Source organism: Megalops cyprinoides, chromosome 6 (assembly GCF_013368585.1).
Source record: "Megalops cyprinoides isolate fMegCyp1 chromosome 6, fMegCyp1.pri, whole genome shotgun sequence".
Classification (NCBI taxonomy): Eukaryota; Metazoa; Chordata; class Actinopteri; order Elopiformes; family Megalopidae; genus Megalops; species Megalops cyprinoides.
The window spans coordinates 8,321,417-8,340,586 of NC_050588.1; the positions used below are offsets into that span (position 1 = coordinate 8,321,417).

The following is a 19,170-nucleotide window of genomic DNA, read 5'->3' on the forward strand; positions in this document are numbered from 1 at the left end:
AAATGCTATCACAGTGCGTGTATGGGGAGAGCTGCAGCTCTGTCTGGGTTATCTGTGCAGTGCTATCAAAGTCACATCCATATCTGTCCTGGAGGAGGCTCCGCTATCTCTCAAAATGGCTTTGTCTACATGATAAAAAAGAATCGCTCCTTCAAGATGCTGTCATGTTGGCTGCTAGGACTGCAAGATACAATGTGACAGCCCTTACATCCCCTGGGCAGGAGGGTGATAGGACACAGGCGTGAGTGTGAGGAATGTGACAGACATAGAGGGACTCTGGTAGCAGGGAGAGGGAAGCCCATCAGCAGGAGAGGCAGTGGGTTCCTTTGCGAGAAGGAAGGGGGGACGGCGTGGGAAGCAGAGCACTGCACTCCGACATCACAGAGGTCATCGCAAAGGGGTGACTTTCCGGGACGGGATCCGCTGTGTGCCACCTTCTATGCGCTGCTCTCCATCACGAGATCAGGTGGTGTTTGACCGTTTGTTTACTGTGTGAACAGACTGGCAGAAACCACTAGAGAGGGTAGAGGGTAGAGAATGCCTCAGATATGCATTAGTGTGAGAGATGGGTCTGCTGTCAGCTTCAAACGACAGCCCCCGCCATCCCCACAATACTTCAATACAATACAAACTAATTGTATGTACTGTTTTCATCCCTAAAACACCTCAAGGCACTTTACAGGCAGGAGGCAAAATCCAGCCCAATGGGATAAGATTAATTTGCTGAACTAATGGCTGAGGTGATGTTATCTTCTGTGCTGAACATGCCCTTCTGAGCTTCTCCTTCTCCTCCTCCACTTAACTCTCACAGGAATGTCAGCCATCCTGTAGTGATCAGTCTATAAAAACCATTCGTGTAGCCAAGGTAGACCTGTGTCAGGTTTAAAACCAAGGCCCTCATTACCAGCATGTCACAACAAGAGAGGTGATTACAACTGATTATACCAGAGCTAAAGACCCAGGTCCCAAGAGAAAGCCTGACTCTGGGAGGAGCACGTCCTCCTCTGTAAGAGTCAGCCACGTCAGTATCCAGATGCAGTGACAGAGGTCGTGCCATCTGACCAGTGTTCCGTGCGCGCCGGTTTACGTCGTGACCCGAGGTGGCTGGGGAGCATTCCAGCGAATGCACAAGGGGGGAGGGAAAAAAAAACAGGTGTGAGACCCGGCCTCCTGTTCGGGTATGACCGCGTGGCGCGGAGCAACATCTGGCGCCGGCTCGCAGCGACATCCCCCCCCTTACCCGAGCCAAGCGCCGCCTGCCTGTGCGTGCCAGGCAAGGTTGCCAGGGTGATGAGAAAAGCCTCCAACAGCCAGCACATCCACACCGTGCTTCAGCCAAGCCACCGCGGTCCATCTGCCATCCACACAATCAGTTCGCTAAATAAGGGGGATTTGGGATGCTTCTTGGGGCTGCCGTACCTGTGTTGGACAGTAGCAGATTAATTTAATATTTTCTATATTCTTTATTATGTTGATCTACTGCATCTGAATCTGTTGTTTCATTGCTTTCGCAGTTTAAGAAGCCTTTCTCATTTAACAAAACTGAGTATGGCATAATTTAAGCACCTACATGAGCCCACCACAGTGAGGTGTTAAAATGGGTCATTGCATTGAAATGAATTAGGTTCTAGCATCGCTTTTATGATGATGTGTGCTGCCAGGGACAATTGTGGGGGCACACAATGTAAAAAAGTGAGAACCACTCCTCCAGACCAAACCAAACGATCCAAACTCAAACTCCCCTTGCCAATGAAGATTAACAACCCAGCCATCTACCAAGCAAACCTATTACCATCACAATCACCCAGGCAGGGCTGCTCAATTCCCCCGGCACTGGAGCCAAACGAAGTGTAATGGCGCTAGCCATAGAAGGGAGAAGTCTCGTTCAGGCTGAGTGGATTTGCCATCAACAATGTAGTTGGAGCCATCACCGTGTTTATTAACTTGAAATGTGCCTTTGTGCACAGTGACTATATATGTATTGCTTCTTGCTGCTGGCACTCTGTGGTGAGTGCCCTGCTTGAAAGCTTGTTTGATTTAAACCAGGTCTCCTTTGCAGAAAAATCTTTCAGTATTGGTCACTGTTTTCCAGTCACTCCAACTGGCTGTGAAGCCCAACCTCCTCTTAATAAGTTTTTTCCATGACAACAAAGGTGATCTACAGCTTTGGAACCTGTTTTGCTCAGTCGGGCCTAAAACAATGCGTAATACAGTTAGGTTGCTTCCGAAGTTCTCCGATGCGAGACATCACAGCCGAAATTTAAGTGGCAGGGGAGAGAGAGTGATGAGAGAGGTTACTCCGCTGTAGTTCTGTATTTGATTACACTCATCCTTCCCCTAGTCCAAATATCAGTAACAGTTACACACTTTGATGAAGTGATGAACAAAATACTTCCGGTGCTGTTGGAGCACCAAGGCTGACTTCTCAAAGACAAGTTACCAAATTACCATTTTATCGGAAGCACCCTTGCACAAAAATGCAGTTGGCCTATGACCAAAAAGCAGGAGAGCAAGAGGACTTGCCATTAACTGATTATTATTCTCGACCTGTTCTAGACTGACGTTCAAGACTAACAAGACTGCCAATTTAATTGAAGATCGCCCATTAGTAGACTTTTTTAAATTGCATCTAATTCTGCAGCATTACAGAATCTCTCTGCACTTTACATGCCATCATTTTAATTACAACAAAGTGACCGGGTCACATTACATCATTTTGATTACAACAAAGAGATCAGAGCCAGGTTTTCACTTAAAAGCAGTTTTTACCGTTGTAATTAAAATGATTTCATGCAAAGTGCCCAGAGGTAACACTACCGCATTGGCTGCCATCAGGTAAAAAGGAATCACCTTCTAATGGACGAGCCTCGTTAAAACCATGTTAATTATGCAAAACAGTCCCAAACAGGTACAGAATGATTCTCAAATGGAAAGCCGTTCTCTGCCTCACTTATTTCCAGAACGCCAGCAAGAGAGGGGGGAGAGCCACCAATGCTGGGACAGAAGTACCCGGCTTCTCAGTTGTGCAGAAAGAAGCAGAGAGAGAGTCAGAGTGACAGGCAGACAGACAGAAAGGCAGGCAGACAGAAAGACTTTGTTTTTAACCATTACATAACATTAAAATGAGAATATATCTGGTCTTTATATGTGTGCGTGTATTACATAATATAAAGAAAGAAACCATAACTGAGGGGGAGGAGGGGGGAGATGCCAAGCTGTGAAGAGTGCTATTGTTCTCAACCTGATGGATTGACACACGGTGTCCTCTTTGCGCAAGCTCTCGGGGCTAACCTGCTGCGAGGGGTGCTGAAGCAGACGGAAATGTTTCGGAAATGATTCGCAGCAAAGCCCACCTCTCCCAGGCCTAGCTCAGGTAGGGGGTAGGTGGAGGAGGGGGGGGGTGTTTTCAGGGAAGGAGGAGGGCGACAGTGAGCTCACCCCACTGACACCAGCCTTCATTATGACAGGTGTGCAGTACATGTCGTAAAGAAAAAGAAAGGGGTGCAGTGATTTCACAGCAATCCAGCAAAGCCCAAGTACACATTTTGTGTGAGACTTGGCATGAGATCACTGAAATCACAGGCAATCAGCATATATAATACCATTGCGTTTCTTTACTGATCTGCTTGGCTCAAAACACACAGAGAAGAGCAAATGCATCCTTAAAAGGCACTGTAGAATTCCTCTTCATTCATTCTGAAAAGACACACATGGCATGTAAGATGTAACCACAGCATGTACCCATAGGAATATAAGGGCCTGCCTACAGTCAGCCTGAGGTGTTTCCCTGTGGGCCTTTAACCATGCCAGCAGCGTTATATGTCCTCTTATATGTGCAGGCATGGAGTGATTCTCATACTCTATTGCTAAAACTACTATACATGCACATGCACACATACACATACATACAGTTCTATGCAGGATTCTGTTCAGATGGCTGTAAAAATGTGTAGGATGTTTTATTACGTGCATGCTCTGTACACATATTGAGCTGTTGCTGAGGTTAAAGTGGAGACAGAGTGCACTGGAGCAGAGATTTTCTTCAGCAAATCGAGACCTTTCTGAAGTGATGGTATCAACTCATTGCGTTGCACTGTGAAACTGTCAATGTAAAACAAACAAACCACAATTCAAATAAAACTACACACATTAAACGACATGATTAAAATTCCAATTGACATGCAAATACAGGCAACCCTCATTTCATCACATTCAACCTTGTGATGATCAGTTATGAAATTTATGAAAAATGCCACCATTACTTTTTAAACATTATTGTTTCTTTTTCACCCTGCTTCAGAGGTCTTTTTTGCGTTGTCTTTTTTCATTTTGTTGTATTCAGTGATTTTGTCAGAGGGGTGCAGTAGATAATTGTCTCAGTGTCTCTGCAGGCTGATAAAATTGCATCTTTGCATCTTACTGTTCCCCAATCCTACCATTCCAAGAATGTCACACAGTGCGAGTCACTAAGGAATCTTTACACTGTACTTCATCTATAGCAAAGTATATTTAAATGTACAAATGTTTATACAGTATTAATGTCTTATGACTATTTATGAAAAATTCAGTTTCTAGCCATCATCAGATGTAACTCCCACTTACAACATTGTTCCAGTGATTCAGTTCCTAGTTATCTGGATTACAGCATGGCTTCCAGAAATGTTTTGTGTCACAAGAGCAGGTAAATGCCTGTACAAGGTAAAGTGAAGCCATGTGAAATGCATGAATGATTGGGACAGCTCCCAGGAATCAGCTTCTTTCTCATGCAAAGGTTTCCAACTATCATTCACACATTATTCATCTAAATGTTCTCCGCGAGTGTACCTAAGTGAAAACATAACTTGCAATTGTTTGTATAACATGTTTTTAAAGCATGCTTTTTCTTCCTTTAGACATGCTGAACATGTTACATTATGTAGGCTTTTATGCTGTAAAATTCAAGTTTGAATTACGACATTATGTCATTAAATTCAAGTTGTTTCAACACCTCCTTAATGAGGTTGTTTTAAGTCCTCATGGGACGAAGCTTTCCTTATACTCAGGGACAGAACATCTGTGCACAGCTCAGGGTTAACTTTCCAGTCTGTGACCGACTCTCTCTCTCTCTCTCTCTCTCTCTCTCTCTCTCTCACCATCTCTCCTTGGCAAGCGTACAGTGAAATTATATGAGTTAGGTGCCACAGTGTGAGGACGAATTATATGTGAAGATTGCTGTAATGGAAGACCCCATTTACTCAGTGCCACATGAAAACCTTCTGTCAGACACAGTGTGCTAAACTGTAAATTGGTTTAAAAATCACCTGTCTGATGACAGATCTGACATAATGACACATTAGGCTCCTTTTTTGGCATCAACCTGGCCAAGTGTGTCTATAATTATAATACAATCTATTAAAGACCCTGCAGCTTACAGTCTATTTGTTTCAGAACAGCCTGTACCTCTAAACTGTGACTACGTAAACTAAAATGACGTCCTGGAACATTTGAGCAAACTACCCGCTAAACCAGGAGAATGAGATGCCTAGAGGGGACACATATTTCTGGTCTGATAATTGAATAGGAATCGCTTGTTCAACACATGAGTCAAGTGACAAAAAATGTTGTTTCGGAATCGGCAACTCGTTGGAGCACGTTTACTGGCGGACTTTGATCGGGTTCAAAGATCTGCGCAACGACGAGCTTCAGTGGTTCCGTGGCAGCCAGCGAACGTGATATGTCGCGTGTTCTTGAAAGCCCTCCAGGAGAAAGAAAGGTTATCGCCACTGGGAGGGTTGAGTTAACAAAATGCAAACTTATTTAGATGCTATTTAGCTTGTGTTGCTCGCATGGCTTACCAGGCCTCTCCGTTGACTTGCGTTGGCTGAATTCTCAAGCGAACACTCCATTCCACAGCTGCCACATCACAAATGGGCCTCCCTCCACTGATGGAGACATGCATTAAAACGGCGGAGCTCTGAAACAAGGTCGATTACAACGGCTCCAGCAAGCCGAGTCACATCGGCATTAAGTTTCTCAGGGGTGGGCGAAAGAGTGAAGGGGGAGGCCGTGTGAAAAGGGAGGAATGGGGGGGAGGTGGGCGAACGCTCAGCCTTAACAGATAGGACGAGATTTTGGAGCGTCCGCGGCGTCTGGGTGCTGGCTTGCGTCTGTTTAAGGCATCAAGTCCAGGCCCCTGGCCCACTCACTGAGAATTTAAGCGCAGGGCCTAGAGCACTCCTCTGCCTCACGCTCACAGAGAACCAGCGCTGAGCTTTTCCATTACCTGTTGTGTAACTCCAAATCACCATCTGTGAAATGCATCAGGAACACAAATTAATGCAGCAACCTCGTTATCCTCATGTGACCTTTGCAGCCACTCCTGACACAGCTGCATCAAAATGCTGTGTTATGTACATACATTGACCCTGACTTGTTTGAGTTATGGTCATACTGTAACTTGGCCTTGTTCCAGTTATGTATGTACAGTAAATGTACTTTTGTACTTCTGAACTAAGCTTTGGCAAGTGGTCACATTTTGAAGTCATAATTGCAGCTGCTGTAATAATACTATGGTGGCAACAGTATAAACACACTACTCCACATTGATTTGGTGAAGCTAGGAATCACAGGTTTGGACAGTTAATAATGCAGGCAAACACTGTGGTTGGGTAAATAATAGATGTCTGAAAAATGAATATAAATGGCTTTCTATTCATACAAGTAAAGTTACACGGACTGTGTTTCATTTTGTGGTGAATTTGTGTGCAATTTGTAAGTGTTTACTTTGGACACAAGTCTGTGTGCTGGGAAGCTGAGTTACTTTTTTGGCTTCTTTATTTAGGTTTGACTTGTTTGGACTTATATGGTTTGATTTTTCCAAAAGTGAAAATGCAGACGTTTCTTCATGTTACTTATTTAACCTCAAGTATGGAAGCCAAACCACAGGGTCTCACATACATAAAAGGACATAACTGATCACAAATAATCACATAACCACATTTTTCACAGTGCAAGAATAAAATTTTCACTATCTTTCAAAGTGAGCGACAGAATGAGGTACATGAAAAATAAGTTGTTTTGCAGTTACTAGGTAAATAAAACCAAAGGAAATGATCATATTCCAAAACAGGTTCCTGCTTGTTAATAATGCTTTGGCTTAGGTAACTAGGAATGCCTTTTGCCTTTTGAAGGATAATGTTCCTTAATACAGAATACAAATTATACAAGGCTCATGATTTTCATTACAGATACTGTAATAATTTGAGTAATTTCCCCTCAATCAGCTTTATGCCATATTATCGAGGGCTGAGTCTAAGGGCTAAGGTTTCATTTTACACGTTTCAAGCTTTTGAGAGAGATTACTACAACAAAGCAAATTGAAAATGTTTCATTGAATAATCAAAAACATGTGAAGCTATTTTAAACAAGAACAGTTTATGTTTTGGCAAAGAAGTTAAATATTTCTAATATATTCCTAAAGTTCTGATGACAAGAACAATTAAAGCAAAGAACACAAACATACAGACAATTTCAATGGCCTCAAACAACATTAAAAAAGGTATTTGCTTATCTTATTGCTCTCACTATATTAAAATAAGCTGTAATGTATTTTCTAGTCATAGCTTGGTATAAGTTGGCTACTAACCTTAAAATGAGAGAATGTGACCTATTGACAAAAGGAAGATACAGTTTTGGTCCCCTAGTACCTTATTGAATAAGTAACTGCTGGTTTTACTTGTAGCATCATTGTACAGTGTCAGAGCCTTCATTTTGTCCCACCACTGTTTCAGTTTGTCAGGTTGCCACAAATTACCACGTCTACCATGTTCTCATTTGCCTTCCTCTTCAACAAGGTGGCTCCACAGTCTTTCTCGTCCTCTTTGGTAGGGTTTGAGGGTTGGATCACCCTGGATAACACTTCTGCTAACACACTGCTGTTCTGTCCTTGCCGTGGCTCACCTCATGCTATTGGATGTGATGGCAACGTGGTACTTTTGCTGCCACACTCTCACTGCCTGTTCCAGCCTTTGAATTCAGTCCTGTCTCTGTTACCACCCCAGCAGCCTTGTGGGTTTTTGTGTTCCTCCTTGGCCTTCTCAGTGCCCTCCCGGATGACAGTGCATCAGCGACTCTGCTCTGTGACTTTCAACTTCCACCCACTCGACCACTCTGCTGGTTTAATTATCCTTCACCTCCCACACACAAAGCAGGCAGACAGCTGGACCTTGTGTTCATGGGAAGTTGCACTCTTGTCTGCCTGTCCCTCTGCTCAGCCTTTCGGATAATGCCTTCTAACTACTGGCCTCCGCCTTCTCTCTCTCCTCTCTGTGAGAACCCCCCCCCCCCCCCCCCCCCCATGTCAACTGTCACTTTCTGCTATAACCTCATTACCTGTTGTATCCCATCTGTCAATGGTTTTTCTAATCTATGTCTGAATTGTGTTGCCTTCACCTTATTGTCTACCTTGTCTAGCCCCTCACCAGCCTGGCTGGTTCTTCTTGCCCTGTTTGAGCCACAGCCTTCAACATGGTGGATCCTTTACATTAACTCTTGATTCCATTCATTGTCCTCCATCGCAGCTACTCTAGTCCACGGTTCACCTCCATCCTTCCTCCATCCTTGCTGAGAGGTGGAGAAAAAGCAGGCTACCTGAGATCTGCATCAATGTCGTTCCCTCCACCATTCCCTCCTGTTCCCTCCTCTCACCTTCCTCCATCTTTTCAAATTACTGTGCCAGGGATGTCATACTATCATGCTAGAATCCTGGTTGCTACACTTGCAAAACAGTTCCTTCCATTTTCCTTTGTGCTCATCGCCCCCCTCCCTTTGTTTCACTCTCGCTACTGATAACTCTTTCTTCTCTTCCAATTTTGCTAACGTCCACAATTCACATAACTCTCACTCTCTTCCCCGAGGCAATCCTAATTCACCAGGGCCAATCTGCAAGCAGCTGTAAACCTTAGATGATCCCCCATTGTGCTGTTTGGCTCATTCCCCAATGTAGACCTCTCCCCTTCCTTCTCTTCCCATGTTAGAAGCTGGGCACAGGTACAAAGGAACCAGTTTCATCCAGTCTACTCTAAGGAGTAACTGCTGACATTCTCCCATTCCTCTCACCCTGCTTTTGTCCTTTCTAAAATTCATTTGTTTCCTTTCAGTTTTCATACAAACCTGTGTGACTTTCTGAAACCTTGAACCATGTTGTTCATTAACAACTGCCATTTCTTCTCTCTTGGAATGATAGCCTTGACCCCCACCATTCTGACATATGTACTGGTCACTCAATGGAGATAGCCCTCTTCTTGGTGACTAATGCCCTCCACACTGCACAACACACCGACCACCCTCAAACCCATGTGTGTGAATGTGTTTGAATCAGCCTTGTAAAGCCATTGAAATTAAACCATCTGTTCACATGTTATAGTTACATGAGTAATTCACACACGGGTCCCACCCGCCACCCGATGTGGCAACATATTCCTGCTTATTTCACCTTAACAGCTTGCTTAATGTGAATACTGTACATACATATGGCTTAATGCTTTTAACACATTTGATGCATGTGCCATTCTGTTTCATAATATAAGCTTGGCTGTACAGTCGAACTGAGGTATCGCTATTGCCAATCCTCACAATAAATGGTGTTCTCCAAAGGCATATTAATTTCTCCCCCTCAAAGAAGAGGAAAATAGTTACATACATCTGAATAATAACACCAGGGTTCCTGACCACCTGTTGCCGTATCACACATATCACAGTGATTACTCTTTCTGGTTTGAATGACCATTGAATGACTGAGGCCGTAAAAGGACAGCATTCAGTCACCATTGGCAGTGGTGCAGGGTTGAGGCCGAGGCCATCTGCCTTGTGGTGCTTCCTCTGCAAGTGTCCTGATGCAGCAGCAGGAAGTTCAGATGCTCTGTATCTGAGCATGTGCAACAGGCTGTGATCAGACCTACACACAGAGACCTCTCTCGTACCCAAGGCTTGGAAGCCTGCTGTAGTCAGACAAGAACTGCCAACAGTGTGGAAACTGACCAATTTAGTTGCCAGATCAGAGACTTCTGTAGTGTCCTAGTGATGGTTCCACGCACGCTCCTAGATTTTTCTTCCCTTGCCACATAATAAAAACAAATAAAATGCATGTTTGGTAGTTATTGTATGAGTGCCCCAGAATGAAGGAAACATGCAGAAAATATACGCATAGAAATGTTCATCAACAAAAAGTGACTTTTGGAGGGCATGGGGCAACTTGCTCTGAAGAGTTGGCAGTGATGTCAGTCGAGGCCTGCTCTGTTACCCAACCAGCCTCCTGTCTGTGCCTAACACTTATCTGTGCACCCACCGCTCACCAGGTGCCTGGAATTCTTAATGCTTAACCTGACGACTTACAAATCAGCTGCATGCTTCTACATTTTGTTTAGAATCTATTTGGTAAAATTGATTTCATTTCTTTTTTTTAACAATGAATTTAAAGGTATTGTTCACTGATTTTACAATGATTGTTTCGGTGCTTAAATTTCCACTTCTTGATCTGTAGTTTTCTTGGCATCTCTGTACAAAGCATTTTAAAAGCATTTTATCACTGACAATAAAAACAGTAATAATAGCAATAACATTATCACTTTCACTACCAATACTGCTACTGTTACTACTACCACTACAGTTACTAGTACTACTATCATCACCTCTACTAATAATAATGCCTGACAAACAAAATGAAAATTATTTCCAGAGATAGTCAATTCATCTTTTATGTGATTCAGTGAAGTCACATGGAAGAACAGGTGTTTATGCGCATTCTGAGGAATAGTTACACGGTTGAATAGGTCAAAATCAACTTCCCTACTCCCTGTACTCAACCCCCTATGAAAAATGATGAAGTGAACTTCAGAATGTGTCTTGGACACAGCTGAATTGCTGCAATTTCAAATCTCAGTCATCTCACAGAAGAGCTGAAAGGTACCAGCTTGAACAGTAATACAAAGCTATCTTTCATCTCTGTCGACGGCTGTAATTCACAATTTGATTTTGATAACATTTTCTTTTCGAGGAATTCCATACCCTACTTAAAGCTGCCTTTGTACAGAAGTGGCACAGGGAACCAGTGGGTTTCAAAATCTAAACAAGCAAAAGGTCTGACAGATTTACTGATGAGGAGCAGTGAGTGGGCTCACCTTGGGTATCAGCTACTTATTCTGACATTACTTTCAGAGTGTGACAACAAGTGGACCAGAATTTTAATCAACATGACCTGGTAACTCATGAGATTACACAGGGTGTGTCAGGCCAGCAGCAGTGTGAACCAGAAACACTATCCACCAACCCTAGAGCATTGTAACACTAGAAACTGTTTGGATTTGAAAAGCAACATCTGTTTTTACATTTCAGGGCTATGTTGATTCTTTTATACTTACTAGATGATAACCTAAAAATATTAAATATTGAGCAATTGATCCCTTATAAAGATAATGCCTGAATATATGCAGTGACTTCCACAGCTACATTAAATTTTGGAATATGGTTGTAGTGCCATTTATAGTCCCCACTAAAAATGATCATCCCGCTATGAAACCACTACGGATACTGTACAGGAAACACATGGGTATGGTTACATAAATCATACTGTCCTTGTTCTAACTCACTGCAGATTCTCCCGTATTTGTACCACAGCGATACTTTTGAGCGAACCTTGTTATTAATCCCAAAATAAACAGACGATTAACAAACACTCTGTGAACTTATTTGCATATAGCTGTTTCATCAAACTAATTCGAATGGCAAAACGACTCGCGGTGTAGTAGGCAATGGAGGAGGCGGAGGACGTGTTATAATTGTTGATGGCATGTGTAGTATATTATCATCATTTTTATATAAAAGCATCCAATAAACTGAATATGTAATTGACCTGATAAATGAACAACCGTAATGTTTCAGCGAGTAAGCCCTTATGAAAAGGACAGGAAAAGGGACACATTAGCAGCAGCACATCTCCACAAATACATTTTACTTATTCTGTCCGACTGAACATCACAACCCTGTAATTATCCAAGAATAGATGAACATGCAATGAAATTACAACTTTAGAGAAACGGAAATATCAAGCACTTTGCCTCTGCAACAAAATGCACACATGGGAACGCGTAGTCTGGAATTAGACTATGGACGACACCGAGGAGAATACCGTTATGCGATACATCAAAATATACCATTATCTCGTGTTCAGTCCGTATGAAAGAGAACGTGTGAGTGAACCACAAGTAAACTAATGTGCGAGTGAACCGCGCACGCTTATTGGTAGGCCGATCCACTACTACACTCCCCACCTGTGTTGGGAATCCCTGGAGCCCCCGCCATCCGCGTGTGGACGTCTGTGCTGTTGTCGTTTCTCCGAGTGGTGGCGTTTTGCACCAGCTTCGGGAGCGAAAGAATCGGAGCTCCTTCGTTTTCCACCAATCTTACCGAGAATTGAGATTGCATGCAAATCAGCCGCGTCATTCTTGTGAAGGAGAAAAGAACTGAGTGAAAGCGAGGGAGAGGACTGGCAGCGCAGGACATTCTTTCTCTTATGGGAAAGAATTTATCGCTTGTCTTCTCTGCCCCTCTTGCAAAGTAGCTCGCTTGCCGCCCACATGCATGAAATTTAGCTGCCGCCGAGATTCAATGCTGTTTGCGGGGAAGTTGAGAATTCCTTCCGTACGAAGCTGGTATTTTTTGTGGTTGCATTTTGACGGTGCAGTTCTGGGTTTGTGAACCGTGTCGAGAGAACATTTGGAAAGTGTACTCATTTTCATGACCATGGGCACTGGACGTAAACGGAGCACGAAGTTGTACTGGTGGGCAGTGATTATTGTTGGGGTTTTGCACCAACGTTGCTGTCATGGAAGTTGCCCCGAGAGTGAACTGGAAAAAAGGGAGGAAGCGGCGAATATAGTTTTAACTGGGACTGTAGAAGAAATCATGAACATGGATCCAGTGCACAACACCTACTCGTGCAAGGTAAAGACTATCGTGAGAAAGTATGTGCACGGCCCGCTGGGTTGATGGCCATACTGTAGTTTGTCATGTCTGTAAAATGAACCGAGGTAAAGGCGCGTGCTTCTTTTTTGCATATGAGGTGTGTGGTGTCTTTTAGATACTTCGCTTATTAAAAAAAGTGTCGCCTATGGCGATATATTCCCCGGTTGCACCTGCGTGTGTAGCATTCAGATGCCAGGCTATATGTTCTCCGTCACATTGATTACAGTGAAAAACGACACGTAGTGAACTTGCACAAAACGAGATTTCCACCTGTCTGTTACGGTTTATTTCCCATTACTCATGTATTGTGCCGTGTCGATTGGCTGTCTTGTTTCAATATCTAGTGCATGCAGGCAAGAACACATACAATATTATATACAATATCCTACAACTGCATTTTCAGATCAGTTTTTATGTAGTTCTTAAGGATTTTTTCCCGTTAAATATCTCTGAACAGTACCCTCTGAGCGAAAGAAAAATGCCTCATTTACAAAAAGATTTATGATTAATTTAAAATATGGCAGAACACTTGCAATAAGGTGTAAATGCTTGATTTTGTTAACACGTTTTTGTGGTTTTGAGAAAGTTACAGAGCTGTTTTACAGAATTTAGACTACCCCGTGTCAAGGTATGTCAGTGATAAGAGTTCAGAGACCAGACAGACATCAACAAACACTTTAATATGCATGTGGCCTTATTCCTTATATGGCTAGATATTTTCACGGGCACAAATTCCGAGCTAACAACGGAACAGCATGCTTTCAAGATTATAACCTTATCCCTCCATACGCGGCAACTGCAGCGTATAGAAGGCTATCCCACCCAAGTCAATACGTAGAATCTGACCACACCACAGCATACGCGTGGACTTGTCTGCAGGTTAAAAAAAAACGCTGAAGCTTTTCACTGAACAAAGCAATATGCTTTTGTAGTCAGCAGACGTACCGCACCGGCTGCCCCAGTTTCAAACCTGGCAACATGAATACAATAGAACAGACACATCCAAAGTATTTGAAGCTTGTGAGAAGAGTTGTGCTTTTTGAAAATTACTGCTGCTGTTATACTACTAATGAATACTACCACTAATTAATATTCAAAATGTGGAATATTTGGGCATGTTTGACTGTCGCGCACTGTAGTTTAATTTCATCAATACCCCATGTTACTGTCCTTACTTGACGCTGGAAATGCCGCACTTCGCGATTCACTTGTTGCTGTGTCACGCTTGGTTAGCGCTTGTCTCGCAAAACGCAAAGCCACACAACCAGGCAGTTGTACTAGTGTGATTCGATACACACTGTCACTGCCTTAGCGCATTTTACTAAGATTGATGACAAGTGACTCTGGAGAGCTTTTCATTATGAAAATAAGCTCCCGGGAATAGTTGCATTAAAACGAAACTTAACGTACAGCAGCAACAGAGAAAGTAAACCGTTTTCCACGTTTTGACGCCAGACACCTACTGTCTATGAATGAACTTTTGTGCCTCCATTGCTTTGCATTTGGAAGTGAACCTGAGGTGCAGCCTTTGCAAACAGAGTGGGTATGTTGCCGCTTGTTCCGCTGTAGTGGTGGCCAGTATGAGGTGCAGCTGAAGCAGGCTCACGTGGTACGGCGCAATCGCTTTTCCACCCGTTTACCCTCAACCAGAGCTGTGGCACATGATGTCACTCTCAATGCTGGTGTGTGCCCAGGTTGAGACGGCTACATGAAGTTCACACGGTCTGAGGCTGAGGATTTCCTGGTAAAAAGAAAACAGAACTAGACTCCACATTACTTCTATCTCCAGTTGTGTAGTGTGGTCAGTGATGGCATCATACGCCTTCCTCCTTTCCTTGTTTGTCTCCTTGGTTTTTAGTGCCGAGATTGATGGAAGCAGTGTGGCCGCTTTGCTTGTGGCCTCTGCCCACAGCTTGCTTGCGGATAGGGCAGCCCCAGCTATACTGTGGAAGTCTGAGCTGACATGGGTCAGGATGGAAAACAAAGATGATGGAAAAACGCTATGGGAACTAAGAGAGCCAGGCTGACGCCAGGTCCATAGAGGAAAAGGGTGCCAATTTATCAGATGAGGCAGTAGACACTTATCCTTCATGGGAAATGAAGTCCATCTCCTCCAGGAAGGGGGCTTACTTTCCCATGATCACGCCTGCCCTAAGACACACAGATATGCGCACACAAACATGTACAAACACACATACACGCACACAAACACACATACACACACACACACACACACACACACACACACACTCTTAAATCATGTGTAATGTCATGAGTTCCCAGGTCATGCAGACTGTAGGTCTGGAACGTATATGGCTGCACTCAGCAGCATCTCAGAATGAACAACTAATGCTCTAGATTACCCCACCCCATCTGTATATCTGTCAGTTCCTCTTTTTCTGACAAATATCACTCCCCATGCAAAAACACCTCTTAGTTACCCTTGGTTTCCGCATTTATGAAAATTTCCAGCTGAGGCAGATTGAGTGATTGCTAAATTGTCATCTCCAATAATTTGTCCCATGTACCTGACTGGCTGTCATGAAGCATTCTGGGTAGAACACCTTGCCTGAGGCACAGTTGCGGTGTGGGAATGCCCCAGTCTGAAATTAGAATCCATAATCACCAAGGACACGTGCCCCAGAGGAGCTCCAGCTAGGCCTCCGTCTCGAGCAGCCCCAGTCCCTAGGGGGTAGCAGGTTCTTGCAGGTTGTCCAGGGTGCCTTCAATTACGGGCTGATTAAGACTAGGGAAGAGCAGGTGTTTTGAATCATCCCAAACCCGAGCGATTAAGGCCTACCCTGGAATGCGCGATAAAGATCACCTGGTCCCCGAGGGCTGCGAGGGCGGTGTTCGCTCGCTGGAGAGCCAGCCTCACTGTCCCTTTCCCTCCCGTTTTCCTCTGCAGGTGAGGGTGTGGCGCTACCTGAAGGGCAAGGGCACGGTGAACGGCGAGGTGCTGCTGGACGGCGGCAACAAGGTGATGATCGGGGGCTTCGGCGACCCCGTGATCTGCGACAACCAGGTGGCCACGGGAGACACGCGCATCTTCTTCGTCAACCTGGCGCCGGAGTACATGTGGCCGGCGCACAAGAATGAGCTGATGCTCAACTCCAGCCTGATGAGGATCACCCTGCGCAACCTGGAGGAGGTGGAGAACTGCGTGGAAGGTAGGCGTGGCCACGGGCCTGCTGTGCACTTCTGTGCCCTTCCCCCCCACCCAACTCTGCCCCCCCCCCACGGATCACTGTGTGTGCTTGTCAGGGGTGTCCCGTATGTTTAAACTTCAATTTGCATTGTGCCATGTTGTCTGAGCCCGCATTCGAGAGGCTTGCGCTCTGCAAGGATATCCCAATCGCCTCCTTGTCCTGAGGTGGTGTATGGGCTGTGCCACTTTGGTATGTGAAGGTCGCAGCGGGGAGTCTTGAATAATTGGCGGGGGGTGGAATGCAGTTGGTAATCGTGGGCATCAGTGTGGAACCAGGGTTAAGGTGGCAGACACAAGCATGGTGTTTCTTATATATTCAATTCTTGACTTCACATGAGGCTTATAAAACCTTTTTGGGCACAGGTGTGAGCCAGGTGTGCTGGCTGCCGTTTAATGGAAAGGCATCCAATTCGAAAATGTGATTAATCAGTGCATGGATATATGAAGAGGTCTGCTTCTTGCCAGAGAAGATAAGGAGCATCTGCCTTTGCTGGCATCTTCAAGCCATCAGCATCCGGCCAGCTGGTACCGATCCGCGCTGCTCTCCCTTGGTTAATGCAGATAACAATTTCCTTCACGTTATGGGTTCAATTTAGTGTAATTTTCGGGTCCTGCAGGCAGACAAGCTGGTCACCCCCGTGGATTGTAGCCGTACCCATCTTGCAGCAGATTAAAGAGGCGGGTCCAATTGGGCTGTGGCGCGAGCAAAACAAGTTCCAGGGCCTTGATAACTCGATTGCAGGTTTCCCTGTGTTGTGGAGGTGCGCTCTGTGTGCATCTCTCTCTGTGCCTGTTGGCTGCGAGACCGTGTGGTATGAAAGCTGTGGATTGAACCGTTGGCACGGTTTTACATGCTGGTGGCACTGGCGCACAGACTTTCTTTTTTGTCCTCCATCAAAAAGCTGGCTTTGTTTGTGTGTTTTTTTTATCCATTACAAAAAGCTGCCTCAGTGCCAGCCACCCTTCCAAATCACAGACAGTTAGGTGGTAGCAGCAGCCCTCCTCCCTCCAGCCATTAGTATCGCTAGATGAGACGATGCAGGTCGGCTCTGGTTTACCAGCCAAGTATGCAGCTGCGTGGGAGTGATTGGGCACAGACCCAGGCGCTGGGGGAATGGGGAAAGAGGGATCCGATCAGACGAACAGGAAGGCGATGTTTAAAAGTGCACAGGCCTCGCCGAAACACGCAGCTCGGCACCAGCGGGAGAGTTTTAGTTGCTCTCATTACCCGCAACTTTCTTGCATGGTTCAGCACCACGGAAATGATAACGTTGTCTCCGTCTACACTGAGGGTGGGTGATGGCCATGTCTTGTCATGACCTGCTCAGCCTTTGTGCCCTCTTGGTGATGGCGCTTTGCCCTGTGCGAAATTGAGTAGTGATTCTTATGCCTCTGAATGACTTTTGGTTGCTGAGGCTCTGAATCATATTCAAGGACATTTTCATGAAATCAAGGTGGAGGAAACACATGAGTCTTTGCTTGTAACCTCGAGCTTCGAGGTGCTGATCAATCAGAAGTGCTTTTCCCTGGCAGTATCTGTATTTGTCGTCCGTGTGTCTGTCTCGTCAGTGGAGGGTGGGGTAGGGGGGTGAAGAGCGTGTCCTGTGCCTCTCTTTTGTCCTAATCACAGAACCGAGGCCAACCGAAAGAAGAGGAGGAAGCCAGATGAATGCAATAGAAGAAGGCTCAGCCTTGTCTGTCTCAAAACCAGTCTTAAAATAGTTCTCAAAATTGCTTCCTGAGTCTGGACAAGGGCTCCTATTTATGCAAACTTCAGCATCATGGCATGAGAAATCTTAAATGCGATTTAAGCAGAAGTGCTCAGAGCAGAAAGCTGCACCAAAAAAAAACATTTATTACATTATGTTATCAAAAGAATAGGCAGCAGATTCTGCACGGGATGCATGAGGCTCAACAGGAGCACTGTGGCTGTCTCGGATAAAGCCGAAATTGTGCTCTTGCTGTGGCGGCTGCCCTCCATGGTGCCAGCGGGGAGAGTGCCCGCCTGCTCGGCAGCTTGCGCAGCCCGGCCTGACAATGTTGGCTGGCGATCAGGAGCCCTAATCCTCCGCGTATTCTGGCTGGACGTGCCGGGGAGGAGGGAGATGGGGGAGGGTGTCCGAAACGCTGGGGCCCTGTCCGGGAGACGTCGGCCCAGTTAAAGGCCCTTAGATGCAGGGTGTCCTCCTGCCGATTTCTCCTCCTGTCCTTGGCTAGTGGGCCAGATGGCCACGGCGAGTGAGGTTTTTGGCATGCACGTAGGAATTCCTTTACCTGTCTGTCTGGGCACAGAAACAGCTTTACCGCTAACCTTTTTGTTCTCTCTCCTGTCTGGAGAGGGAGGGGGAGGTTTCACGTCGGCGCTAATGAATCCCACCGAGCGTATGTGCTTTTGTTGCTGTTTACCTTTGCTTGCTCCTCTGAAAGGCCGGTTAAGAGAAGTGCCACATAACCATTTCATAACCGAGAGTGTTACATCGGCCACGATAAAACCCCTCTGAGACGGTGAGAGAAAGAGGCTTTGTGAGGCTTAGCCCTGTCCAGGGCGATTAGTGCGTTGCATTTCTCTTCCTGGGTGTCTCCAGGTAATGTTGCAAGGAGTTTCAGGTTTGTTGTAGTTGTGTCAAGGTTGGCCATGCTTCCTGTCTTTCGCGTCTCGTTACTGTTTTAGCAAGGTGTTTGCTGTACCTCTAAAGCACCGTTTTAACAGGAGTTTTGACAAGCTCAACTAGGCTTACTGTTTTTCTACAGTCTAGACTCTACTCTGTAGAGAGTAGGCTGTCTAGTGCTGTGTCAAGCTTGGTCCATGTTTTACATAAAAAATACAGATTTACACGTGCAGAAATTTTAGGAAAAAAAACATTGCCTCTGCCTTCTAGAGAAAGGGTTTACATTTGATAGCTACTTTTTTACCTGATCGCCTTCCTGCTGCTCAGTTTGTGACCTCCACTCATCTAAAGGTT

General features: G+C 45.1%; 1 protein-coding gene across 1 annotated transcript in view; it reads left to right on the plus strand.

Moving 5' to 3' along the window:
* The first annotated feature begins 12,417 nt into the window (after window positions 1-12,417).
* The window catches only part of LOC118778921 (agrin-like), a 93,967-nt gene continuing 87,214 nt past the window's right edge, over window positions 12,418-19,170 (plus strand). The window contains exons 1-2 of the mRNA XM_036530720.1: window positions 12,418-12,978; window positions 15,908-16,169. Coding sequence (XP_036386613.1) covers window positions 12,772-12,978; window positions 15,908-16,169 — 469 coding nt within the window. The 5' untranslated portion in view covers window positions 12,418-12,771. The remainder of the gene's footprint in view (window positions 12,979-15,907; window positions 16,170-19,170) is intronic.